General features: G+C 49.0%; 2 protein-coding genes across 2 annotated transcripts; one reads left to right on the plus strand and one right to left on the minus strand.

Moving 5' to 3' along the window:
- Positions 1-2952: 2952 nt before the first annotated feature.
- On the minus strand, positions 2953-21101 carry LOC307116160 (leukocyte immunoglobulin-like receptor subfamily B member 4; the record flags this gene model as incomplete). The annotated part of the gene is made up of 9 exons (XM_079799833.1): positions 2953-3075; positions 3135-3317; positions 4105-4157; positions 4850-4963; positions 6267-6317; positions 6610-6912; positions 7059-7334; positions 7499-7624; positions 20963-21101. 9 exons carry the CDS (start codon positions 21099-21101, stop codon positions 2953-2955), a joined length of 1368 nt encoding a protein of 455 aa, XP_079655959.1.
- On the plus strand, positions 21100-27172 carry NCR1 (natural cytotoxicity triggering receptor 1; the record flags this gene model as incomplete). The annotated part of the gene is made up of 6 exons (XM_079799834.1): positions 21100-21235; positions 21319-21354; positions 21580-21864; positions 24076-24354; positions 24615-24665; positions 26982-27172. The coding sequence occupies 6 exons, from the start codon at positions 21100-21102 to the stop codon at positions 27170-27172; spliced, it is 978 nt and encodes a 325-aa protein (XP_079655960.1).
- Between the last annotated feature and the right edge of the window lie 699 nt (positions 27173-27871).

The raw sequence follows: 27871 nt of genomic DNA on the forward strand, positions 1-27871 counted from the left end.
GGTTGACATTCTCCTGGCCTGATGGAAAGTATTAGGATGTGTTTCTTCTTATTCGTTCCCTGGGAAAAGTGTGTATAATCTTGGGGTGGGGGGGTGCCTGCATTTCATAAGTGTTTGGAAGAAATCGCTAAGGAAGCTTCCTGCACAGGACTTTGGATGTGGACAATTTTTGAGGGAGAGAGAGAGAAGAGGGAAAGGAGGAGGAGGAATCGGGGGAGGAGGAGGAGGAGGAGGAGGAGGAGGAGAACAAGAACAAGAACAACAAGAGCAAGAAGAACAAGAAGAGAAACATCCATCAGTTGCCTTTTATACAAGCCCCCACCTGGGATCAAACCGGCAACCTTTCGGTGCACAGGATGTCACTCAACCAACTGAGCCACTCCTGCAGGGCCTGGGACAATTTTGGATGACACAGTCATTGTATTTAATCCATATAGAGCAAGCATGTCAAACTCAAAGGCTAACACAGGCCAAATAAACAAGGTTTAAGTGTATGTGGGCCGCAAAAAAAAAACACACAAAAGCTTCCATTTTCATAGAAATGTAGGTTTATCTCGATAGAAACATGCTGAATACAAAGGGCTGAAATTAATGAGTCATCGTTAACATAAAATAATAGAACATTTTAATAAAAATTAATATTTTTTTCTTGAACATGAACTTACCAGACACTGAATAACTGCACAAATAAATAAACATAATGCAAATAAACCTATTTTTCTTGTTCCCCAAAAGCGAAATATTTCCTGTTGTGCACACCAAACAAGTCAGTTCAAGACTAATGATGTGGCCATCAGCTGCTAAAATATTCGCTGCTAGTATTAGTGGAGAGAAATGGCGCACCTGTGTGTAAGGCACATAAGGGAAATGAATGCAACACAATTATAGTCATCAGTCATTAGCGAACGTTGCAATTCGTTATTAATAATCCTATATAATAAAGAGCTAATATGCTAATTAGGCCAGACTGCAGAACGACCTTCCAGAACGACCTTCTGGAATTACCAGTGGGCGGGGCCACAGGGTGGTGAGGCAGCCGGGGCCACGAGGGCCAAGCCCCTTGCATGAATTTCGTGCATCAGGCCTCTAGTTATGTATAACAGGATATTGTAAAAATTAAGTTAAGTTACGAAATTTTTATTAATACGTTTCGTACATACCATTATATTGGCTGGGCCACAAAAATATTCATTGTGGCCCACGGGCCACGAGTTTGACACACTTGGTGTTAGAGGGTGATAGAGATTTCCCTCTTATCTGTGCCCATTCAGTGAATTTTGCGTCCGAAGGTGTCCATTTTAAATGCCGTGTGTAATACATGGCCATCCAATTGTTCAGAATGCCCTGCTACTGTCTTTTTGAAGCCCGCGCAATGGTTCGTGCTATCTGCCCTTGCATCGTTAGTATTAGAAACGTGTGCATTCTCCCATGTTCTCTCGGGCATTCGGGCTGAGATTTATACATGTGATTCATGATTTCAAAACTAAATTGTGGGGACTTTGTGGATTTTCCTGGGTTTTTGTTCTCAGCAGTCACTCCTCGTCCTCTGTCCTTATCGTGTTTCTCCTTACACCTTCGTGTATAATATTTGCTCTTCTTTTACTAATGATCTTTAATGTATTTTTATTGATTCCAGAGAGGAAGGAAGCGGGGAGAGAGAGATAGAAACATCAATGATGAGAGAGAATCAGTGATCGGTTGCCTCCCGCACGACCCACATTGGGGACCAAGCCCACAACCCGGGCATGTGCCCTGACCGGGAATCAAACCGTGACCTCCTGGTTCATAGGTCGATGCTCAACCACCCAGCCACTCCGGCAGGGCTTACTAATGATTTTTAATTGAATATTTTTATGAAAGTATTGTGGGTATACAATATCATATTAGTTTCATAAAGTTATCTCACATTATTGACTGTCTTCTCTTCCCCTTTTCGCCCATCCCTCCTCCCCTCCCCTCTGGCAACCATCAGTTTGCTCTTCATTTCTATGTGTCTGTTTTTATTCCCTTTGGTTTGCTGATGTGAAAAATTCCAGGTACAAAAATAAATAAGTAAATTCCAGGTACTAGTGAAATCTTTCCCTGTCTGAATTATTTCACTCAGCATAATACGCTCCAGGTCCATCCCTGTGGTCTCAATACCAGCGTTTCATTTTTTTAGCTGATTTCTATTCCATTGTGCATGCATGCCACCTCTTTCTTACCCAGTTGTCTACGGCGCTAAAGATTCATTGCAAGCCTTGTTTCTGAATTCTTTGTTTCAGTGTATGTGTTATTGATGGCAGTATGACCGATATCCCCTATCTGTCCTCTACGTCCCCCCTCCACCCAGCCCCACCCCAGGCCTTCAATTCTTGATATAATAGCTTAGGACATTGATTTTTAAAGGGTTTTTTAAATTTTCTAATATATTCATTCATGGTTTTTAATTTCATCGTTTCACAGGCCTGATGTGTAGTATTTACATGATCATTTCATCTAAAGCAGGCCCTTATGTTTGATTATTGAAAACTCTGTTGCTTTATTTCCAGAATGGAGTGATATTGGTTATCTTTTTTTAATTTTTATTTTTATTGAATTCAGAGAGGAAGGGAGAAGGAGAGAGCTATAGTAACACAAATGATGAAAGAGAATCACTGATCGGCTGCCTCCTGAAAGCCCCCACTGGGGAATGAGCCCACAACCCAGGCATGTGCCCTTGACCGGAATCAAAGCTGGGACCTTTAAAGTCTGCAGGCCGATGCTCTATCCACTGACCCAAACCGGCTAGGGCTTGGTTATCTTTGACTATAGAACCGGGTGACTCTCAGAGGGTCCCAGGAGCTGCCGGGGAAGCACCCCTGGTCTCCATGCTGGCTGGGGTCACTAGCTGAGTGTCCTGGGGGAAGTACCCATGCCTTCTGGGGTCCCTGCAGGCCCCTCCCTGGGTGTGGGGTCTGGGTCCTTCCTGGGCTAGTGGAAGGCTAGAGCTGCGTACAAGATGGGCTCTTCTGGGGGCTCCTCTGACGGGGAGGATGGGGGTGCACTTGTCTGCCGTCTAAGGTCCAAGAGGTTCAGCTGGGCGTAGGTCACAGCCTGGGGGCCGTCAGGTACAGCCTGGAGCAGGGGGAGAGGGAGAGAGAGAGGGATGACACGTGGTTGGGGTTTGAGAAGCCTCGGGGCCTGGGGGGGATGGGACCCATCTGTCTGTCCTCTTCTGCTTGTCTGCCCTTTGTGTCCAGCAGTTCCCCAGACAGGGAGGAAGGAGAGGCGGCCTTTCCCTGCCCGGGTCCTGGTCTTGAGTGGCTTACATGGGGGCCGTCATCCTGCCCATTCTGCTGGAGACAGTGAGACAGAACAGCGTCTCCTCGATTCCACAGTAGAAATCCTCCTGTCAATCATCCTCAGGTTGCCAGAGAGCTGGCTTACACTTTAAATAGACCAGGTCCCTCTCCTGATGGAACCTGCAGGGCCTTCCCGAGCCTCGGGGCCTCTGGATGCTTCTGTGGTTCTGACTCTCACCCTAACGCGCTCTCTCTTGTTCACTGGGCTCCAGCCTCATGCCCCTCCTCCTGAAGAAGCAGGCCCTGCCTCAGGACCTCTGCTCCCGCTCTTTCCCTGACCCCACCATGCACTCTATCCCCTCCTCTTGCTTCATGTTCCTTCACAGCACTTTGCTTTCTGGGACACTGTCTGCTTGTTTGCACATTGTCTCCCTCGCCCACAGGGGAGCTCGAGGCGTGTGGAGACAGTGTGGCTCAGGGCGGCGCCGTGGCCCCTAAATGGAGCCGGTAAACAGTGAGCCCCTCACATCTGCTGGGTGAATGAATGAAGGGGTCCTGGGAACCTGTGGGTGAGTCACTTATTCCTGCCTCCTCCTGAGACCTGGGGCTGCATAAAGTCAGACAGAGGATGATGGGCTAGCAAAGGGGGCCCTGTAGGAGGGGCCATGAGGTCACAAGGAAACCAGAAGGAGTGAGTCACAGCAGGACGCTTTGGGGGCCCAGAGGGGAGGTCAGTGTGAACGCTGCTGAGAAACAGGTAAGGTGGGACAGGGAAGGGTCCATTGGATTAAACTGGGCAATAAAAGGTCCTTGGTGGCCTGGACAGAACCAGGGGTCTCACCTGAGGGTCCAGCTCCACACTCTCCCCAGGGTGCGGGTCCTTCACAGAAGCATCTGCTGGGGCAAAACACGGGGTGTCTCCTGGCAGGTCCCCAAGATCTCAGGGCTGCAGGCCCCGCCTGTTCCCCGATGGGCTACTAACCCAGGTTGAGGTGAGGTGCCAGGTCATGCAGTGTGGGTCTCAGTCCTTCTCACCCTGACCCCCAGCCTCCCAGCCTAACCCTCCCCATCGCCTCCTGAAATCCCTGTGCCCCCTCCCCCAGGGCAGCTGTCTCTTCCTCTCACAGAGAGGCTCTGCCTGGGCTTCTGAAGCTGGGCTACAGCTGGGGGAGCACACAGAAGTGTTAGGGGCAGAGATGGGCCATGGATGGTGGAGTTCCTGGGTTTTTGGGGCAGAAATTACATGATCTGCAGGCCTCTGTCCGTGGCCTCGGGGTGTGTGGCCCCTGCAGGAGGTTGGACATGAGGCCCTCTCTGGGCTGGTCCAGAGGAACTATCTCAGCCCTGGGAGGTTAGGAGTCCTTCCCCCTGTGATTCCACAGGAAAGAAGGAAACCTTAACACTCACTTGTGTGCATATTTCATGAGACTGAACATCTGTGCTGACACTGTTTTCTTTCTAGGTTTTCTGATTTCAGATTCTGGAGAAGTCTTTTCTCAGCTGACCTTCTCCATCCATTTGGTTTCCTGTGGCAGGTGCTCTGATCACCCCATTGTGTGACCCAGGTCACCCCGTTCCCTACTCACCTGAGGTCCTGCCTTTGCTCTGACGCTGGTGTTGGAGGTAGAAAAGAAGGAGGGAGAGCAGCAGGACCAGGGCCACCGAGACCCCGATCAGGATGTTCATGTTCCATTTGGGACCTTGGACATGAGTGACATCATGAATGAGCCAGTGATGCCATTTAATGAGCACCTACTGTGTGTGAGGCATGTGCTGGGGTCTGTCATTCATCTCCTCTCACCTCACAACAGTCATGCACCAGGGATTGATGACCCCACCTCCCATTTCACTGAGGCTCAGAGAGGTTAACCACGTGCCCCAGGCCACCCAGCACGGACAGGGCAGGGCTGGGACTATAACTCGGGATGTGGGTTCCCTGTGCTGTCCTCACGCTTCCCCCGAGGGGGACACCAGCTTCGTGCTCTGGGCTCCTCCTCTGCAGGGGCCTGTCCACATCTCATCTGGAGCTGAGGGTCCTTCTTCATTACCCACCCCCAGCACAGCAGGGACATGAGGGGCAGGGTGAGGGGTGGACTCTGAGTCTCTCCCTCATCCATGCCACCCTGCAAGCCCTGATGCCCCTTGGGAAGGTCGGGCTGGGCTGGGGGCTCTGCCTTACTGAGCTCTGTGAGGCCCTTATGTCACCTCACCTCCCAGCAGCCTGTGAGCAGGATGGGACCAGGGATGAGCAGACAGGAACCCGACACTCAGAGGAGAGAGGGGTCCGCCCAGCCCCACAGCAGGAGCAGCAGAGCCAGGAGCTGACCCAGGGCTGATCCACCCTGTTCCCTCCTCTGAGCTGAGCCTGAGCTGAGGGGGAGGACTGGGGCCCGGAGCCTTGTCCTGCTGTCCCTCCCTGTACAGTGTCACCGTCACTGAGACAGAGGGGACAGGCCCCATAACATCACGTCCTGGGGGCTTCCCTGTGAGGCCCTCTCCCAGGAGGTCAGGGCCAGAACCGACAGGAAGTCTAAGCTCTGGACAAGGATTCTCTCCTTTTACACTTGGAGACACTGAGGCCCAGGCAGGGGAAGGGCGGGTCCAAGTCAGCAAATCCAGAGAGGCCTTGACCCCCTAAACCTCCCCCATGGCTCAGCCCCTATCCCCATGGAGGCACCCACCACCTCCCCACAGAGACCCTCACTTACCCCTCTGTGGGCCCAACTCAGACCCTCCTGGGGATGAGGATGACAGGTGAGGAGTTGGGGCTGCCTTCTGCCCACTAGAGCTCAGCTCCTCCTCCCCAGCCTGTGCCCCCACATCTCCCTCTGCCATGACCACCCCACCCATCACCAGCCTCAGACCCTGGGACTCTCAGCGCCCCCAGGGCACAAGCCGTCCTTGAGGATCTGGGTCACTCCATCCCCTGACAGACTCTCAGGACTTGCTTTGTGGTGGGGGTGGGTGCTGTGCTCTCTATGCACAGAGCTCCCTGGGACTCACCAGCTGTGGAGGTGGGCCCTGAGGGTGGGGGGCTGGGGCCTCCAGAGGGTCCTGGAAATGAGGATAGAAAGGGGTGAGGCTGGGGCTCACTCTGGAGTCTCCAAATCACTCAGTCGCTTCTCCATCTGCTCTGTGGCCCCTGAAGACACTCCCCCTGCCCACTTAACTACTACCCAACCCAGTTCATGGGGAGGATTCAGCAAAAGTGAGAGCATCTCTGAGGGCAGATTTCTGCTGGGTGACCAACACTCAGACCCCTCACTCTCACCCAAGCTCAGATGTCTCCTGGGGCGGGACCCTCAGCTGCCTGTGCTCAGAGAGGATGGGATCAGGGGCCCCTCACCTGAGACCGTTAGATCCAGGGGGTCACTAGGGTGAGACCGCTCCTGGGGATTCTTCACAAAATAGCCATAGCATCTGAACGTCCACCTGTGGCTGGGGGTCAGTGGGCCCACAGGGAAGAGAGCCTCGGACTGCCCACTAGGTTGTGGCTGTGAGTCCAGGGTCCAGGAGAGCCTTTGATCTCCTTCCTCAGTCAGAAGAAACCTGTCAAATCCCTGCCTTGAGCCACACTGGAGGGTCACGTTCCCTCCTGAGGTCACGACAGGGCTGGGCAGGGCTGAGAGGCTGGGTTTGCTGTAGATTCCTAGGAGATGAGGAGGCAGCGTGTTAAATGGGGCTCACACCTCCCTCATGTCCCCCAGGGCTGGGCTGTGAGAGGGAGACACCCTGAGAGCAGACCCCCTTCCTGAGGGCAGAGCCTGAGGCTGGGAGCCCTGAGCGTCCTCTCACCTATCACCACCAGCTCCAGGGGGTCACTGTGTCCTGACCAGCCCGTGGGGCTGAGGTAGTTACAGGTATATCTCTCTGCATAATTTCCTCTAATGAGGAACTTGGCCCTGTCTCCAGGCTCCAGCGATTTCTGTGTGGCCAAGTACCAAGGACTGCCATCTGCATACAGCCGGTACTCCTGAGCCTTCGGGGTTCCCCGACACCAGAGGGTCACGGGGCTCTCATAAGGGATCACAGGGCCTGGCTCAGCCCAGATGGTGGGTTTGGGGAGGGTCCCTGGAAGGAAATTAGACGCTGTATTACAAAGACCTTCCCACCCTCTTCCCCCAGCTCAGCCCAAGACCCTCTCATTTTATCACCTCATCCCAGCATCTCTGTGCTCCCTCCTGGGCCCCAGGGGTTCAGGAAGAGGAGGGACATGGAGCCTGGGGAGGACTCACCTGCTTTCACGTGGGTCCTCGGGCCCAGACTCAGCCCTGGAAGAGAATCCTTGTGAGAGATTTGCACCCGGAAGTCTGAGCTGAATCCCTTCCCATCACGGTCCGGTCCACTGGAGCTGCCTGAGCCTGAGGTTCCCCATGAGCAACAGAGTGTAAGCCTCCCCTTCCCGCCTGCTCCCCGTCCCCATGACCACAACTGACCGAGGCAGAGAAGAGCAGAGAGGATGGACGTCATGGCGTCTGCTCTGAGGGCTCCTGCTCTGCAGATGGAGGAGGCCTGGGCCTGAAGGACAGAGACGCACAGGATGTGGCGAATCAGGAGCTGCTGCCGCCCTTCCGGGTTTTTACAGCTGGGGACCCACAGCCAGGGGCCGGCCCCTTCTCTGGCCTGGCTCTGGTTTTTTCCATGATGAGCGCTCAGGAGGACTCCAGGGCCTCCGGAGACACAGCCCATATCTGGAGTCTCTTCTGACTCCCAGGACTCTCTGCCGGATCTGAAACCCTGCTCCGGGACCCAGGTCCTTGTCCTGACTCGATCCTCTGAATAGAAGTTGCTTATTTCCTCCCACGCACAGAATTGACTTTTGGTCTTTGACTCGTCCATAAACAAATATTTGTTGATCACCTACTACCTGCCGAGTATTTGTGCCTGAACCAGAAATACATCCGTGATCGATCCAGGAGACCCATCACCTGTATTTTGAGAATTCTTCTTGGCAGAGTATGGGCATTCAAAGGCTAATATTGCAATGACTTTACTCACAAAGGAGAAATGAGAGAAAATGTGGGACGATCTGGGGACCATGACTAGACTGTGGTTGAGGGGATGGCTGTTTGAAGAGGTGGAGTCCAAAGAGGTGGGAGTGAGAATATTCTTGAAGGAAGGAACATTCTAGAGAACCCTAGAGACATAAAGAGTCTCTGAACAACAGTAAGAGAGGGTGAGGTGGTGGCTGGTCATAGGCGTGCTCCATCCCCCTACCCCCCACCCCCTGCCCATGCAAGGATATGGGATTCTGTCTATAAGGCAAAAGGAACGCATAGGAATGGACTGTGATGCTCAGCCTGAGTTATGAAGATCGTATGGGCCATGTATTACAAACGAACCAGAGAAATGAAATGTGTGTCAATAAAAGATAACATCAACTGTAACTAAGCTCCAACCTTGTGTTTCCAGCCATGTTCCATGAATATCTTACATGGATTTACCACACAATCCTTGCATAGCCCTGAGCAGTCACAACACATGTGCAGGGAAAAGAAATGAGAAGAAGGAACATCAGTCTTGCTTCTAGTCCTGTGCTTTAAGTTGTGGGCTTGGGGAGGAGCTTGCTAGTCCTATAGAACTCTAAGAAAGCAGATATGAAGGAGCACAAACATGTTCAATAGTAGACGGTGTGAGTGTGCGTGTGTATGTGTGTGCATCAGTGTGTGTGTGTGTATGTGTGTGTGTGTGTGTGTGTGTGTGTGTGTGTGTGTGTGTGTTCATGGGGTAACTGCACCTGTCTGGTTGAAGGAAGCAGAAGTGAGAGCTGAAGTTGGAGGGTCCCATCTGGATGATCATTAACAGCCTTCCGTTCAGAATGAAGAGTCTGGATTCACCCTGAAGACAGTGAGGACCATAGAAGGATTTCGAGCAGAAAATGGACAGATTCTGAAATGAGGTTAGATGCCTATGTGGAACGTGAACTGGAGAGGGGAGTGAGGGTGTGGAACTCAGAGCTCAGGAAGGTGGTGGACGTGACGGCTGCCTTGGGGGGTGTGAAGGTGACCTCCCTCCCTGCCTTGGTGACTGGGGGCACCAAGGGGCCCTCAGGACAGTGAGCCCAGAGGTGGGGAGGGAGGAGCCTGGGGCTGTGCAAAATGCATCTGCTCCCACAGGAAGCTCAGCACCTCCTCCTGGCCCTAGGATGCAGGTCCTACATCTCACACAGGTTCCACCTGACTTTCCATCTCTGTGAGCAGCGGGATCTCTCCATGTCCTGGGGGCAATCAACTGAGTCATTTCTGCCCCTTCAGAGCACCTTTGATGGCGGATGTCACTCTCCTCTTCAAAATGTGGAGAACTTTCGGGTTTCAGAAAAAATTTGACATTCATGAGAGTCCTGTCCCAAGGCAGTAAGACACACACAGAGACACACTTTAAATAACTATTGTGGCTCTACCACAGCCTGAATGGTTGGAGGACACTTGAGCAGCCTGCTTCCTCTCTTGGTCTCACTTCCCTCATTTGTAGCCCCATGATACCAACACCTCTCCTACAAATGTGGTGAGAATTCACCCTACCTGAGATATGGGGCAATGGAAACCAGCCTTTCAGATTTAGGTGGAGATGGTGGCGGTTTGAGAAATTGGAAAACAGAGACGCCTCGTCCAAAGGAGCAGAAGGAAGACTCCAGATCAAACCCCTCATGTGGAGTCACCTGGATCATGACAGACCCTTGCCATGCAGTGGGAGGGGGCGGGGATCATGGTCTTTCCATCAGGTGGTGCTGGGCCAGTTGGTGAGTCTGTGGGACACGGTGAACTTTCATGCCTACTTCATGTCTAGACTGTCATATTTAGTTTTCTAAACTCCACAATCACATATTGATTTTTCTTAATAATTTTTTCTATTTTATTTCTTTTATAACAAATTCTTTTTGTTTTTGTTTTGTTGTACATGTTCTTCAAGCTCAACACACCAAGAGGATAAAAGGTCTATATTAGATTGAAACATACTTGTATTGAAGGTAAATCATTTTGAAATTTTAGACCAAGAAGAGACTCTACATAAAAATATGAAAGTCGCATGCTCATATTTCTATGCCCCTTTTGTAAGAAATTGAAGGGACACAAGAAAGAGACGTTTCTAGGCGCCCAATGAATGGAGGGTGGAGCTGTCCACGACGCAGTGCTGAATTCACACCACCTCTCAGGATTAACATACAAAAAGGGCAGAATTAAGGGGGATGGTTGGTGGTCCAAGGTCTTAAGATAAACCTCCTAGATACACACCCACATTCCCGGTCAAGGCTGGACCAGGTCTGGGTCAGCACGACCTCTTTTTTTTTCTTTTTTTTTATTAAGGTATTATATGTGTACATATCTTACCATTGTCCCCCCACCCCACACCCATACATGCCCTCACCCCCAGCACGACCTCTTGAAAGGAGGTGAGCCCTAACGGGTTTGGCTCAGTGGATAGAGCATCAGCCTACCGACTGAAAGGTCCCAGGTTCAATTCTGGTCAAGGGCATGTACCTTGGTTGCGGGCACATCCCCAGAAAGGGGGGAGGGGAGGTGCGGCGTGCAGGAAGCAGCTGATTGATGTTTCTCTCTTATTGATATTTCTAACCCTCTATCCCTCTCCCTTCCTCTCTGTAAAAAAAAATTAATAAAATATATTTTTTTAAAAAGAAAGAAAGAAAGGAGGTGAGCTGTCCTGACTTGTGGATTCGTGATAATAACCTTGAATTTTCTTTGCAGGAACAGGTTGGTGCTGTTCATCCACCAGGAAAAGGCATGAACTCCCAGTGGAAGTTTTTGTTTTAATATATTTTTATTGATTTCAGAGAGGAAGGGAGAGAGAGAGATATATATATAGAAATGTCAATAATGAGAGAGAATCATTGATGGGCTGCCTCCTGCACATGCCCTACTGGGGATGGATCCCACAACCTGGGCATGTGCCCTTGACCAGAATCGAACCTGAGACCCTTCAATCCACAGGCTGACGCTGTATCCACTGAGCCAAACCAGCTAGGGCCCAGTGGAAGTTTTTCAGCAGAGTCTCCGATGACTTAATTTTCAAGTGTTAAATTGACACTCGTGAGACAAGTTCACAGGATGCGGTGGGCAGGGTCCCCACAGAGCACAAGGTGCCTGTCACACAGGATACCAACTCTTATCACCCCAAAAATAGCAGGTGCTGAGGGTCTGACTTGAGCCACATCCCTGAACAGGCCTCCTGTCTAGACTGCCATATTTAGTTTTCTAAACTCTACAATCCCATGTTGATTTTTTTTAATAATTTTTATATTTGACACTATCACCAATGTCCCCCATTTTCTGCCCCTTTGCCCACCTCTACCCAACCCCTATCTGCCCCTCCCTTGTCCTTCACCACACTATTGTCTGTGTCCATGGGCTATGCATGTATGTGTTTTGCCTAATATCTTCATCTTCTGTAATCCAGTCCAAAAGGCAGTTTGATTCTGCATTTCGAGAAGAGAAGAAAACCTACAAGATCTGTTTTCTTGTTGTTGTTTTATTGAAATCATCTCTTGTTTATGGGTCAAAACTCAGTTTCATCAGAGAGAGAGAGAGTTATTGGTGTATAAAAATGCCATTGATTTCTGGATAATTTTGTATCCTGCTACTTTGCTTATTAAGTCTAATACTTCTTTGGTGGGAGTCTTTAAGGTTTTCTGTGTGCAATATCATGTCATCTGTAAATAATAAGAGTTTTACTTCCTCCTTTCCAATTTGGATGCCTTTTTCTTCTTCTTCTTGATTGATCACCGTGGCTAGGACTTCCAGCACAATGTTGAGTAAGAGTGATGAAAGCAGACATCCCTGTCCTGTCCCTATTCTTAGGGGAAATGGTTTTAGTTTTTGCCTATTGAGTACAATGTTGGCTGTAGGTTTGTCATATATGGCCCATATTATGGTGAGGTATGTTCCATCTATTCCCGCTTTGCTGAGAGTTTTTATCAAAAATGGGTGCTGGATTTTGTTGAATGCTTTTTTTTTTTTCACCTATTGATATGATCGTGTGCTTTTTTTATCCTTCATTTTGTTTATGTGACGCATCATGTTTATTGATTTGTGGATATTGTACCAACCTTGCATCCCTGGAAAAAATCCCACTTATCATGGTGTATGATCTTTTTAATGTATTGCTGGATCTGATTTGCTAATATTTTATTGAGGATTTTAGCATCTGTGTTTATTAGGGATTGGTTCGGTAGATAGAGCATCAGCCTCTGGACTAAAGGGTCCCGGGTTCGATTCTGGTGAAGAGCAGATACCTCGGTTGCAGGCTCTTCCCTGGCCCCAAGCCCTGGTCAGGACTCGAGCAGGAGGCAACCAATCAATGATGTGTTTCTCTCACATCAGTGTTTCTCTCTGTCTTTCCCTCTCTCTTCCACTCTGTCTAAAAAAAATCAATGGAAAAATACCCTCAGATGAGGATTAACAAAAAATATATAATAGAGTAAAGCAGAATTGCATGTGGACAAGAATTACCATGGCAACCAAACCCCAAGCAAACTTCAAGGCAGACAAGGGGTTACTAGGGGCTGAGGAGAGGGGAGAGTGTGGAGTGGCTGCTTAACATTCCTGGGTCTCCTTGGAGGGAACCAAAATGGAACGAGGTGGAGGTGATGTTTGCTCCATATTGCAAATGTTCTCAAGGCCATAGGATCCCACATGTTTAAAATGTTCTGTTAAGAATTTCACCTCAATAATATATATAAAGGAAGTGGTTTGGTTCCCAAAAAAGCTCTTCACTTCCTCAAAAGCTAAACATAGGATCCAACAATGACACTCCTACATTTATAACCAAAGGAATTGAAAGCGGGGACTCAAACAGAGTGGCCCCATATTCACAGCAGTAATAGTCGCAATAGCCAAAAGGTGACAACAGCTCAAATACCCATTGACATGAATGACTGAATAAAACGTGGTCTCTTCATACGATGGAATATTATTCGGCCGTTTAAAAAGGACATTCTGCCCCTAGCCAGTGTTGCTCAGTGGATAGAGCGTCAGCCTGCTGACTGAAGGGTCACGGGTTCAATTCCAGTCAATGGCATATGCCCGGGTTGTGGGCTCAATCCTCAGTAGGGGGTGTGCAGGAGGCAGCCGATCAATGATTCTCATCATTGATGTTTCTCTCTCTCCCTCTCCCTTCCTCTCTGAAATTGATTAAAAATATATATCTTTTAAAGGGACATTCTGACACATGCTACAACATGAATGAACCTTGAGGACATTGTGCTACGGAAAATGAGCCACGTGCAGAAAGATAAATACAGTATTGTTAGGAGACAAATCCATAGAGGCAGAAAGTAGGTTAGAGGTTACCAGAAGCAGAAAAAAGAGGAAGTGGGGAGTTGTTGCTCCATGGTGATGGCGATAATATTTAAACGATATAACTAATGCAATTAACACACAGAGTCGCACAGCTAAAAATGGTAAATTTTATGTATAGATATTTTACCACATTAGAAACACCCCCCCTCAAAAAAAAAAAAACTAAGGGAGGAATTGGCCCAGCCAGAGAGGCTCAGGTGGTTGAGTGTCATCCATGCACCAAAAGATTGCTGGTTCGATAGCCAGTCAGAGCACATACCCAGGTTGTGGGTTTGATCCCCAATCCGGAGCCTATAGAAGGAAACCAATTGACGTGTTTCTCTCATCTCTCTCTCTCTCTCTCTCTCTCTCTCTCTCTCTCTCTCTCTCTCCCCTTTCCTCTCTCTGAACATGTTCTTGGGTGAGAAGTTTAAAAGGAGGAGGAGGAGGAGGGAGCCAGCAGGTATGTTCAGTGTTTGAGCACCAACCTATGAATCCAAGAATCATGGTTCGATTCCTGGTCAGGGCACATGCTCAGGTTGTAGGCTCAATCCCCAGTGGGGGGCGTGCAGGAGGCAGCTGATTGATGATTCTCTCTCCTCATTGATGTTTCACTCTCTCCCTTTCTCTCTGACATCAATAAAAAAAAATGTTTTTTAAAGGGAGGAATTATGAGGTCCTTCACGCCTTTATTTATGTATGTGCCCCCCGCCCACCCACCCATGGAGAAGGGAAGGAGCGTGGTTTCTGCACGGCGGGCACCTGCGTCTGGCTCGGCTTTCTTCCAGGGACTTTCCCACTCCTGTCCTATCTGCCAGGCCCGGGTCTCTGGTCCCTGGACCCAGTCTGTGAGGCTCCTGTGTTGTGCAGCCCCTGAGTCTTAGCTGTACAGCCTGGGGAGCCTGGGAAACCCCACCAACAAGGTGCTGCAGGAGAGTTGGGGGTTCCAGGAGAGGGCCACGTTCGCCATTGCACTCGTGGGTGCACACACTGCCGGGCCTTATCGGTGCCAGAACAGGAAGGAGCGCCGCTGGCCGGAGCACAGTTAAGCCTTGGTCCTGGTGGTGACAGGTGGGGGGGTGGGCCTCAAGGAGATCATGGGGAGCCAGTCCTTGGGTGTTATTTTTTCTTTTTTTCCTTTTTTAAAAATGGGTCTTTATGGCCCTAGCAGGTTTGGCTCAGTGGATAGAGCATCAGTGTGCGGACCAAAGGGTCCCGGGTTCGATTCCAGTCAAGGGCACGTACCTCCGTTGCAGGCTCCTCCCCAGCCTGGGCCCTGGTCAGGGTACATGCAGGAGGCAACCAATTGACAGGTTTGCTCTCACATCAATTTTTCTCTGTCTTTCCCTCTCTCTTTTCCACTCTCCCTAAACATCTATGGAAAAATATCCTCGGGTGAGGATTAAAAATAAAAAAAATTTTTTTAATGTATCTTTATTGTTGAAAGTATTACAGATGGCCCCTTTGTGTTTTTTTCCATTGACCCCCTCCACCCTGCACCTTTCACAGACTTTGTTTTTATTCTTTTCTAAATAAATGTATTGGGGTGACATTGGTTACTAGGACTTTGTTTTTAGAACAGTTTCAGATTTACAAAAAAATTAAGAAAAAAATATATATATCTTATCTAATAATAGACAAACATGTAAATTGACTTACCTCCGCTACGCCCACAGCCAATCAGGAGTGAGTATGCAAATTAACCCAACAAAGCTGGCGGGTTAATTTGCAATATGCAGGCACAGAGCAGCTGGGAGGGGTGGGACACCTGCTATGAGGGGGAGGGAGAGATGGCGGAGGGAGCTACAGGAGCGGTGCTCTGAGGGGAGCGGGGACTTGCAGGCTCCCAGGCAGCCGGGAGCGAAGCCAGGGGAAGGAAGCCTATTCTTGCACAAGTATCATGCAACAGGCCTCTAGTACATATATATATGACAGAGCTCCGGCTGGTGTGCTCAGTGGTTAGAGCATTGGCCCAGGCACCGAAGGGTCATGGGTTCAATTCCCAGTCAAGGGCAGGTACCTGGATTGCAGGTTTGATCCCCAGCCATGGTTGGGGCACCTGTGGGAGGCAACCAATTGATGTGTCTCTCTCTCACATCAATGTTCCTCTCTCTCTTTCTCTCTCTCTCTCTCTCTCCCCCTCTCATTCTCTCTCTCCCCTCCCCCCTTCATTTCTCCCTTCCATTCTCTCTAAAAATCAATGGGGAAAAAAATCCTCCTCGGGTGAGGATTTAAACAAACAAACAAACAAAATGGTACATATATTTGGTCTTTGTCCAGTTCCTGGCACAAAACTCTTAAAACTCCTGGAATGTCCACCCTGCTGGTGTCATGGAATTTCTTGGTGGTTTGGGGGAGAGGGGCAACCTACATATTGTCCCTGAGAACAGAACCGTGTGGCTCTTCAGGCTTCAAAGACCAGAGCTCTAGTTCTTTTCCTGTTATGTGTATTTATTTGTTTGTTTGTTTTATTTTATTTTAGTTAATCCTCACCCGAGGATATTTTCCAAGAGTGGAAGGGAGAGGGAGAGACAGAGAGAAACATCGATGTGAGAAAGACACATTGATTGGTAGCCTCCTTGCAAGGGCCCTGGGGCTAAGAGTGGGATGTGCCCGCAACCGAGGTACATGCCCTAGACCAGAATCGAACCTGGGACCCTTCAGTCCACAGGCTGACGCTCTATCCACTGAGCCAAACCAGTTAGGGCAATGCTTTTACATCTTTATGCCCTCCTCCTCTGGGCTCTGGCTGGCTGTCCAGAGCCTTGGCATTGGGCAGGAACATAACGAGATGCATTGAGAAACAATAGCGGAGCAGTAGAGAGCCATTACTCAGAGGGCTGAGGAGAGAGAAGCTCTTCTCACTCCCGTCACACTTGGCTTTCACTTCCTCTCCGAGAGTTCCCCAGACAGCACCCTGTGAAAACAAGGAGAGGTCGTTCTTCACAATCATGTTAAGGGACATCGTTGAGACAACAGATCCCTGACACATCCTTAGACTGACCCACCTCTGATTTTCTTTCTTTTTTTTTAATTTTCTCTTAAATTTATTGGGGTGGCATTGGTTAATGAGATTATATTGGTTTTGCCCTTCCGGGGTAGCTCAGTGGTTGAGCATCGACCCACATACCAAGAGATCACAGGCTTGATTCCCTGTCAGGGCACATGCCAGGATTGCCAGCTCAGTCTCCAGTAGGGGTCATGCAGGAGGCAGCCCATCAGTGACTCTCTCTCATCATTGATGTTTCTATCTCTCTCTCCCTCTCCCTTCCTCTCTGAAATCAATAAAAATCTATTAAAATATACCTTTTTTTAAATACACTTATTGATTTCAGAGAGGAAGGGAGAGGGAGAGAGAGATGGAAACATCAATGATGAGAGAGAATCACTGATGGGCTTGCCTCCTGCACATCCCCCACTGAGGATCGAGCCCACAACCCCAGGCATGTGCCCTTGACCAGAATCGAACTTGGGACCCTTCAGTCCACAGGCCAACGCTCTATCCACTGAGCCAAACCAGCTAGGGCTAAAAATATATTTTTTTAAAAAATAAAGATAAAAATGAGCTCCCATTCCTGGGCTCTGGAGCTGAAATGATATGCAACATGACCAGTGACGGTCCATCCCCTTTGAGTTGTGTCTCTGGGTACCGTGAGCCAAGACCACATGGTGCAGAACTTGATCGGAATGGGCGCGGCCGTGCTGGTGCTCCTGGCTCTCTGCGCAGCCTAAGGTTTCACACGGAGGACACTGGCGAGAGGTGCCTTAACCGAGCCCGAGTGAGCAGAAAAGCCAGGCAGTGTAGCCCTGTGGACCGAGCCCTGGCTCCCACCAGGAAGACGCCCGGGCCTGCAGGCAGATAGCATCCGAGCTTGCGGGGTCCGGCAGAGTACATGGAAGGAAGGGACGCTGAGGAGCTCGGATCCACTTTCAAGCCCATCGAGTGACAGTTTCTTATATGAGCCTGATGTGTTTGCACCCCACCTTCCGGAACGTGGGTGAGAAAATTCTCACCTGTAGCTTCGGTGTAACTCATTTCCTGTAATTAAAAAAAAAAAAAAAAAGGTAACACAAAGCATTCTCAATTCTCCTGGCTGTCTCCTTTCACCCTTTCATTTTTGTTTCTTGTATCTTTATTGTTGATAGTATTACACATGCCCCCTGTATTTTCCCCATTGCCCCCTCCACCTAGTTCCCGCCCTACCCTAAGTCTGCACCATGCTGTTGTCTGTGTCCTTTATGCATGTAAGTTCTTTGGTTAATCTCTTCCCATCCCCCCAGCCCCTTCCCTCTGAGATTCATCAGTCTGTTGCATGCTTTAACCTTTTGCACTCGGATGTCGAGTGTGACTCGACACGGTTAGCATCGGTAGCAGGAATCGAGAAAAAAGCAAGCGAGTGCAAAGGGTTAATGTCCTATTTTATTCATCAGTTTATCCTGTTCATTGGATTCCACATATGAGTGCGATCATGTGATACTTGTCTTTCTCTGACTGGCTTATTTCCCTTAGCATAATGCTCTCCAGGTCCCTCCATGCTATCTCTAAGGGTAAGCAATCCTTCTTTTTCATAGCTGCATAGTATTCCATGGTGTACAGGTCCCACAGCTTTTTTATCCACTCATCTACTGATGGGCACTTGGGCTGTTTCTACATCTTGGCTATTGTAAATAATGCTGCTATGAATATAGGAGTGCATATACTCTTTCGGATTTGGTATTTTGAGATTTTTAGGATATATTCCTAAAAGTGGGTCAAATGGCAGTTCCATTTTTTAATTTTTTGAGGAAACTCCACACTGTTTTCCATAGTGGCTGCACCAGTCTGCATTCCCACCAGCAGTGCACGAGGGTTCCTTTTTCTCCACATCCTCACCAGCACTTATTGTTTGTTGATTGGTAGCCAGTTCCGACAGTTCACCCTTTCTTTATAGGAGATCAGTTGTCATTTCAATCCCCCTGGTCAGGACGTATGTGGGAAGCAACCAATCGATGTGTCTCTCTCACATCAATGTCTCTCTCTCTCTCTCTCTCTCATCCCACTCCCTTCCACTCTCTCTAAAACTCAATGGAAAAATATATCCTCGGGTAAAGGTTAACAACAGCAACAAACAAAAAACCCATAGCACATAACCAGCTTTCTCGCTTGCATGAGCTGTGTTCTCGCTAGCTGCATGTGGTCAACGTGGAAACTCTGATGCGTGGCCCTGGCTTCTCACCCACTACTTCCTGTGCACCCATCAAGACTAAGGTCTCCAAACCATGCAAAACAGGAAGTTAGCTGGAAGCACTCAACCTTATTCTTGGCGGGTCCTATATTGGAGACGCCACTGTGGGAAGACAAGACGGAGCAATCCAACAAGCGACCCTTTCCCCGGGGAGAACAGAGCTTGCGATTTTAGGCCAGACTCTGCCTAGGAGTTCAATCAGGAGTGAACATCTCCGTTTCGATTTTTTTCCCCTCAAGGTAGCCTTTGAGCAAGATGTTATCTACACGAGGGGCTGACACCTTCCTTCAACATGGTGTAAGAACATCATGGTGGAGACTGTCTAGGCAGATAGAATGGATGGATCTCGGCTGCTAGAGAAGGAAAATTCTGAAATTTGGAGCTGAGGGTTGAGGACAACAGACAGTAATGGAATAGAAATCCTGTTCTTTGTAACAGCGTGGATGAACCCGGAGGACATTGTGCTACGTGAAATAAGCCAGACAGATACGGACAAATGCTGCTCATATAAAGGATGACCCTGTTCTACGTTGGTTTTTTTAAAATATATTTTATTGATTTTTTACAGAGAGGAAGGGAGAGGGATAGAGAGGTAGAAACATTGATGAGAGAGAAACATCGATCAGCCGCCTCCTGCACACCCCCCATGGGGGATGCGCCCGCAACCAAGGTACATGCCCTTGACCAGAATCGAACCTGGGACCCTTGAGTCCACAGGCTGATGCTCCATCCACTGAACCAAACCAGCTAGGGGTGTTCTACATTTTTTAAATTTTTTTAACTCCAATTTTTAGTTATTATTATGTTGTATTCGTTTCAGGTGTACAGCATAGCAGTTAGACAATCATAAACTTTACCAAGAGGTCCCCCCGATATTTCCAGGGCCCACCTGAAACCACACATAGTTATCACAATATTGTTGACGCATATTCCCTATTCTGTACTTTACATCCCCAAGACTATTTCAGAACCACCAATCTGAAACTGTTCTATATTTTGATTGAGGTGATGGTCGCATGGCTGTGCATTTATCGTAGGGAAAAAAAAAACTCGCAGAACTAAACATCATCCAAGTGAATTTTACTGTCTATAAAAAGGAAAGTGAATGGAAATGATTCGATAGAAACATCAAGAAATAAGAACAAAAGCTAATCGATTGGGGAAGATTTTTCTCCTAAAAGTGAGGCAGAATCTAAATGGGCATAGCATTTCACTTGCACAAACTGTTTAGACCCTTTGAGAAAAAAAAGCAATGAATGATTTAGACTTTCAAAATATAGTTAAGTATTTTCTATTAAATGCTTTTGGTTAATATTTTAACACCAACTTTTAATTGTTTTATGTTTTAATATTTAATTTCTCCTTTGTAACAGACTAAAGGGATGCATTTATGTAAGAAATGGAAGCTTTTGGGCTTAAAAAGTTACATTTCACTAAAACATGGTAACAAATCTTTGAAGAAGATATGCTGTCATTCTATTCTGACTGAACCAATTAACTTTTCCAAGTGTACACATGCCGTACACAGGGGTTCAAGGATAAACACACATTTTTATGAATGATTCTAGCCCTGGCCGACTAGCTCAGTTGATTATCATTGACCTGATATACCAAGGTTGCCGGTTCTATCCCTGGTCAGGGAGCAGACAAGAGTCAACCAATGAATGCACAAATGAGTGGAACCACAAATCGATATCTCTCTCTCAAAATCAATTTAAAAAATAATAGACCACTAAGTTATTAATTTTTGTGCTTCTGATATATGATATTTGCTGTATTATTTGTACATTAGATAAAATAGCAGTGTAAAGATAAAAATTGTTTTTACTGAACATTAATAGCTTAAATTTAAAAAATAGTCAGCTAATCTACCAAAGTTCACTAAATATTCAGTCTTTTATCATATTTGTGCCATAAAACACTCCAAGGGGGGGGGGGAACCCTCTTTTTATATAATTTATAATCCAGATGATATACATTTCTTATTATTGGCGAAAATATGAATTTAAATTTGCTCTGCATACAAAGGTCAGTGTACTGTTTTAAATCAAAATGTACCCAAAACATTGAAAAAATAATAATGATTCTAAGATTTTTGCTTGAACACCACCTTCTCTGGGCATAATGCCCACATTTCAAAACGTGGACGTTGACCCAGAAACCAGTTTCAGAGAAGACAGACCATTGTCAGAGGATCGGGTGAGGCCTCCGGCTGCGATCAGACGTGGCGTGAGGACCATGTCCCTCTCCTTACGCCGCCCGGTCAGAGGCGAGGGAGAGCTGAGCGCCTTCTTGCACACCAGTCCATCTGAGAGCCCCATGTCGGCAGGTGCCGGGCCTCGCTCACCACATCCTGTGCATCTGCCTGGCCTGCTGGGCTCTGCTTCTCCTCGTCCGCCCGCCCGCCTGGTAGACTCTGCTATGCCGTCTACACTCCCTGCCCTGCTCTGCCTCGGTGAGTTCCTACGGGGACAAGATGTGGGGTTCAGGGTCCAGGGTCCAGGTGGGGCACCCCGGCTCATTGTTCCTATCTTCCAGGACTGTATCTGAGCCTGAGGGTCGGCGCCCAGAACCGTGAGTCCTCCCTTCAAAACCCCAGCGTCACCCTTGCGGGTTCAGGCTGGGCATAGCGTCCGCGGTTCAGAGTGTAGACGTTGGCCCAGAAATGGGTTTCAGGTGGGGCCGACCGCCGTCTCCACCTGAGAACAACGGGAGGGCTGGCCAGCAGCTGGGTAGGAATTGGGGGGGCGGAGGGAGGGGCTTTCTCTGGAGTCCCTCCAGCCTCTGATTCCCTTCCAGAGACCCTCTCAAAACCCCGCATCTGGGCCAACCCCAGTTTCATGGTTCCAAACGGGGCGTCGGTATTCGTCTGGTGCCAGGGGACTCACCGGGCCATGGAGTACCAGCTGCATTTTGAGGGACTCCTCTCCGCCTTCGCAAGACCGGAGCCCCCTGGGCTGAGGAACAAAGTCAAGTTCTCCATCCGGCCCATGACCTCCTACACTGCAGGGCAGTACACGTGCTTCTATCGAACCGGGGAGCTCTGGTCAGAGCCTAGTGACCCTCTGAACCTGGTGATAACAGGTAAGTGTCCCCTGCTCGAGCCGGAGAGTCTCCTCCTCGGCCTGAATCCTGGGGGGCATCGTCATTTATTAATCTATCTCTCTTTTTAATATTTTTATTGGTTTCAGAGAGGAAGGGAGAAGGAGAGAGAGCTAGAAACATCAACGTTGAGAGAGAATCGTGGATCAGCTGCTTCCTGCACTTCTACTGGGGATCTAGCCCAAAACCGGGGCATGTGCCCTGACCGGGAGTTGAACCATGACCTCCTGGTCCACAGGTCGACACTCAACCACTGAGCCACCCCAGCCGGGCTATTCATCTCTTTTAGTCTCTTCCAAACCTCACTCAGACACGGTTTGCCTTGGGGGAAGGCGTTTGATCACTTTCTATAGGGGTTGTCTATTTGAGAGTTATCTCTACATCCTAGAATCAGATTTGTCTTAGGTCAAGTTCTTCCGGTAAGAGACACTGAGATGGATGTTTGTGAGCAAGGAAGGATGAGACTGGGGGGAGGGGGGCAGACCTCAGAAAACAGCCCCTGTGATGGATGAGAGACACAGGCTGGGCAGACTTACTCTGAACCCGGCCACGCATATGCGGCACTCTAGCCCTGAGAGGGCCCTTCAGACTGGTCTCAAATGATGCTAGGAGCCCTCCCCGCCACCTCACCAGCCAGTGATTGGATGAGAACCCCTCCCACGGAGGTTCCACTAGGTACCCTTGCTCTTATGGCACTTGGACTCTCGCCCAAGACAGACCTGGAGTCAGAGTCAGGATGCGTAAGTCAATTTGGTAGCTTGTGAGGAGGAAATGGCTGCCTGACAAAGTAGGAAGGGTAAACGTGATGGGAGGGAGGGAGGGAGGGAGGGAGGGAGGGAGGGTAATCTTGGGGTCCCTTCGGCTGAGGAGTGTTCTCAAACGTAGGCCAATGTGGACTTGCCTGGAGTGCTCATTGAACACAGACGGCTTCGGTACAGCCGTGTTCATGGAAGCACTGTCCACAGTCGCCAAAAGGTAGAAACAACCTAAGTGTCCATCGACAAATGAAGGGGTAAACAAGATGTGGTTTGGCTCAGTGGAAAGAGCGTCAGCCTGTGGACTGAAGGGTCCCGGGTTCGATTCCAGTCAAGGGCACATGCCCGGCTTATGGGCTCAATCCCCAGTAGGAGAAGTGCAAGAGGCAGCTGGTCAGTGATTCTTTCTCATCGTTGATGTTTCTGTCTCCCTCTCCTTCTCGCTTCCTCTCTGAAATCAATAAAAATATTTTTTAAAAAAAGATGTGGTCCATCCACACAAGGACATATTGTCCAGATTTACAAAGGAAGGACCTCCTGGCACGTGCTACGACAGGGGTGAACCCTATGTGAAATAAGTCCATCACAAAAGGACAAGTACTGCCTGATTCAACTTCTCTGAGATCCCTGGAATAGTCACATTCATGGAGACAGGAAGTAGAATAGAGGTGGGGGGAGTGTCAGGGGCCTAAGGGGCGGGGAAAGAGGAAGTTGTTGGTTATGGGGCCAGAGTTTCAGTTTTGCAAGATGAAAAGAGTCCTGTGGATAGAAGGGGTGATGGTGGCACGGCAATACGAATGTGCTTAATGCCACCACACAGTGCACTTCAAAGTGATCAAGATGGCCTGGCCGGGTGGCTCCGGTGGCTGGAGCATCCTCCCATACACCAAAAAGGTTGTGGGTTTGATTCCCGATCAAGACATGCACAGTAGGCAACCAATCTCTCTCTCTCTCTCTCTCTCTCTCTCTCTCTCTCTCTCTCTCTCTCGCTCTCCTTTGTCCTCTTTCTCTCCCTTCCTCTTTAAAGTAAATGAACATATCCTCAGGTGAGGATTTTTTTAAGTGGTTAAGAGGGCCCTAGCTGGTTTGGCTCAGTGGATAGAGCATCAGTCTGCTGACCAAAGGGTCCCAGGTTCAATTCCGGTCAAGGGCACGTACCTCAGTTGCAGGCTGCTCGCCGGCCCAGGCCCTGGTCGGAGCATGTGCAGGAGGCAACCAATGGATATGTTTCTCTCACATCCATGTTTCTCTCTGTCTTCCCCTCTCTCTTCCACTCTCCCTAAAAATCAATGGGAAAATATCCATTGACTAGGTGAGGATTATTAAAAATAATAATAATAAAAATATTTTAAAAAGTAAGAACAAGGGAAGGAAGGAGTGGGAGGTCTGGGAGGCAAGATAAAGATGCCCTTTACCTTCCAACCCCTTTCTCCCACAGGAATGTATGACACGCCCACCCTCTCCGTTCACCCTGGGCCCGAGGTGCTCCCAGGAGAGAACGTGACCTTCTCTTGCCACCTAGAGACGGCAACGACCACGTTCTTTCTGCACAAGGAGGGGACGGCCAGCCGCCCGTGGCGCAGAGTCGGCAACATTCGGGCAGCGTTCCCCATGGGCCCCGTGACCCCAGCCCACAGGGGGACGTACAGGTGTTTCGGTTCTTATAACGAGCACATATGGTCTTTCCCCAGTGAGCCTGTGACGCTCCTGGTCACAGGTGAGGATGCCCCCGGTGTTTCCCCAGGGCCTCTCTGGAACCCCAAGGGACCCCCATGCGATGAGGGCCAATTGGGATGATGGAGAGAGAGAGTTTGTACCTCCCAGTGATGCCTCATCCAGGTCCCTGTCCTTGAGGCCCGGTTGACTGTTGGTGAGGAAGACTATCAGATGAACAGGCATAGATAATAGGTGGGATGACCAGAGGAAACCCAAAGCCCTCACTTTTTCTTTCTTCTTTTTTCTTGTCTCCATTGTCAGGAGATGCCGGGGTCGCTGACCTTGAATCCACAAGACAGCCCTCTTCCCCAGGTGAGTAACAGGCGCTTCTGAACGTGAGGAGGGACTCAGAGCCTCCCAGCACCATCACCTACAGCTCCGTCGGTCAACCAGACAGATACCCTTGCTCCTGTGACCCTTGATTCCAGCGGGGGGCACAGACGATGAGTCAGTCACAGCCCATTCGTCAATCAGACAGCTCGTGCACAGGAAACGGTGGGATGGGAAGAGACAGAGCAGAACCTTGTCGTTAAGGTGATGGGGGAGGCAGGTCGCAAGAGTACACAGGGTTGTCCAGCTGGCCTCACAGAGATGGAGGCCTCTGAGCAAAAACTGTGGCTGTGTGGAGAAAGATAGTTCCAGGAAGATGGCCAGTTTGCTCAGTGGTTAGAGGATAGGCCTTCAGAATGAAGAAGGGTCAGGGGTTCAACTCCCGGTCAAGGGCATGTACCTCGGTTGCAGGCTTGATGCCCGGCCCCAATTGGGGTGTGTGCAGGAGGCAACCAATCCATGTGTCTCTCTCACATTGATGTTTCTCTCTCTCTCCCCCCGCCCCTTCCACTCTCTCTAAAAATCAGTGGGAAGAATATCCTTGGGTGAGGTTTAACAAACAAAAATTTTTTTTAAAAAAGTTTTTTAAAGGAGGCCAGTGGGACTGGAAGTCATGTCCAGTGGGGATGGGGTGGGCCTGGGGCAGCTCACGTAGGACCTTGAGGAAGTGGCAAGCCTGACTTTTCCTGTGTGTGAGGAAAAAGAGATGATATTGATTGACTCGCTGAGGAAACAGGCTCAGCGAGAAGACAGGCCTGGCATGAAGAGAGCCCTAGAGCTGAATTCTTCCTCCTGTTCTCCTGCCTTTTGATTCTTCCACTCCACCTGCCAGATGAAGCCGCTGGGGCCTGGAGGGCGGGGCAGGGACCCTGAAAAGCTCTGGGAAGCCATGGGGTGTGTCCAAAGGGAGGAGAGAGGCTGGGGTGGAAGAGGCCCACACCATCTCCTTTGCTCCCTTATCCACATTCCTTATCTCCTGCAGATGATGGGGAACCCCACTTGGCAATCACAAGGAAGGGACTCCAGAAAGGTAAGCGAGCAGCTGGGGATGCAGACTCTAGAGCAGGCATCCTCAAACTACGGCCCGCGGGCCACATGTGGGTGTTTTTGCCGTTTTGTTTTTTTACTTCAAAATAAGATATGTGCAGTGTGCATAGGAATTTGTTCATAGTTTTTTTTAAACTATAGTCCGGCCCTCCAATGGTCTGAGGGACAGTGAACTGGCCCCCTGTTTAAAAAGTTTGAGGACCCCTGCTCTACAGCAAGCATGTCGAACTCAAAGGCAAACAAGGTGTAAGTGGATGTGGCCAAAAAAAACAAAAGCTTCCATTTTCATAGAAACGTAGGTTTATGTTGATAGAGACAGAGACGTGCTGAAGACAAAGGGCTAAAATACACTGAGTGGCCAGATTATTATGATCTCTGAACACATAATAATCTTGCCACTCCATATATATATATATATATATATATATATATATATATATATATATATATATATATTAGAGGCCCGGTGCATGAATTTGTGCATGGGTGGGGTCCGGCCAGCCTGGCCAGGGGGAGGGGATATGGGCAGTTGGCTGGCCTGCCTGCTGGTCAAACTCCTGGTCAAGGGGACAATTTGCATATTAGCCTTTTATTATATAGGATATACACTGAGTGGCCAGATTATTATGCATTCCGAGATCATAATAATCTGGCCACTCAGTGTAAATGAGTCATCATTAACACAAAATAGTAGAACATTTTAATAAAAATTAATATTTTTTTCTTGAACATGAACTTACCAGACACTGAATAACTGCACAAATTAATAAGCGTCACGCAAATAAACCTATTTCTCTTGTTCTCCGAAAGTGAAATATTTCCTGTTGTGCACACCCAACAAGTCAGTCCAAGACTAATGACGTGGCTATTGGCTACTAGAATATTTGCTGCTAGTGTTAGTGGAGAGAAATGGTGCGCCTGGGCGGAAGGCGCGGAAGGGAAATGAATGCAACACGATGATAGTCATCAGTCATTAGTGAATGTTGTAGTTCGTTATTAATAATGATGTATAACAGGATATTGTAAAAAGTAAGTTACGAAATTTTTATTAAAACGTTCCTTACATGCCGTTATATTGGCTGGGACACAAAAATATTCGTTGTGGGCCGCATGCGGCCCGCAGGCCACAAGTTTGACACGCTTGGTCTGGGAGGAAGGAGCTTGCACAGGAAGGAGTAGGGCCCGGGAAAGAGACGGGATGAGATGCTATCAATCCGTTCCTGCCTGTGATCACCATTCTTCCGACCCCAGAGCTGGCCTCCTGGGATTACACGGCGGAGAACCTCTTTCGGCTCGGCCTGGGCCTCCTGGTCCTGGTGGCCCTTCTGTGCCTCCTGGCCCACAACCGTCTTCTGAGGAAGAAGACGACAAGGGGACTCAAAGTGGCCTCGAGTCAGGAACGCAGGAGAAGGTTCAGATGGCAAGAAGCCCCGGACGAATGACTGAGAGATGCGGCGGCCATAGGTGAAGCTGAACGCTGACCTTGAACTTGAGCTGGGCGACCTCTATGTTGGAAGGAAACCAGGGGACAACTGACGAACCAAGGCAGGAGGAGGGATGAAGAGGCTAAATGTCTCCTGCAGGCAGACCCCACTGTCTCTTGTAGGTTTTGAGTGTTTTGTTGTTGTTGTTGAATGTATTGGGGTGACATTGGTTAATAAACTTACATGGGCTTCAGGGGTACAATTCCATCGTACGTTGCATCGTGTGTTCATCACCCTAAGTCAAGTCTCCTTCATCACCACTTGTCCCTCCTTTACCCTTGCCTACCTTCCCCCACCCCACCCCCTTTCCCTCTACCACCCTCCCCTCTGACAGCTGTCAGTGTGTCCTCTATCAATGAGTATGTGGACTATTGTTTGGCTGTTAAAAAAAATACATAACATCTGCCATGGCCGGGGGGCTCAGTTGGTTGGAGTGTCTTCCCATACACTAAACGGTTGCAGGTTCAGTCCTTGCTGGTTTGGCTCAGTCGACAGAGGATCAGCCTGCGGACTGAAGGGTCCCAGGTTCTATTCTTGTCAAGAGCACATGACTGGGTTTGCGGGCTCGATCCCCAGTAGGGGACGTGCAGGAGGCAGCCAGTCAATGATTCTCTTTCATCATTGATGTTTCTCTCTGTCTCCCTCTCCCTTCCTCTC

This window comes from Cnephaeus nilssonii (genome assembly GCF_951640355.1).
Source record: "Cnephaeus nilssonii genome assembly, chromosome: 20".
Classification (NCBI taxonomy): domain Eukaryota; kingdom Metazoa; phylum Chordata; class Mammalia; order Chiroptera; family Vespertilionidae; genus Cnephaeus; species Cnephaeus nilssonii.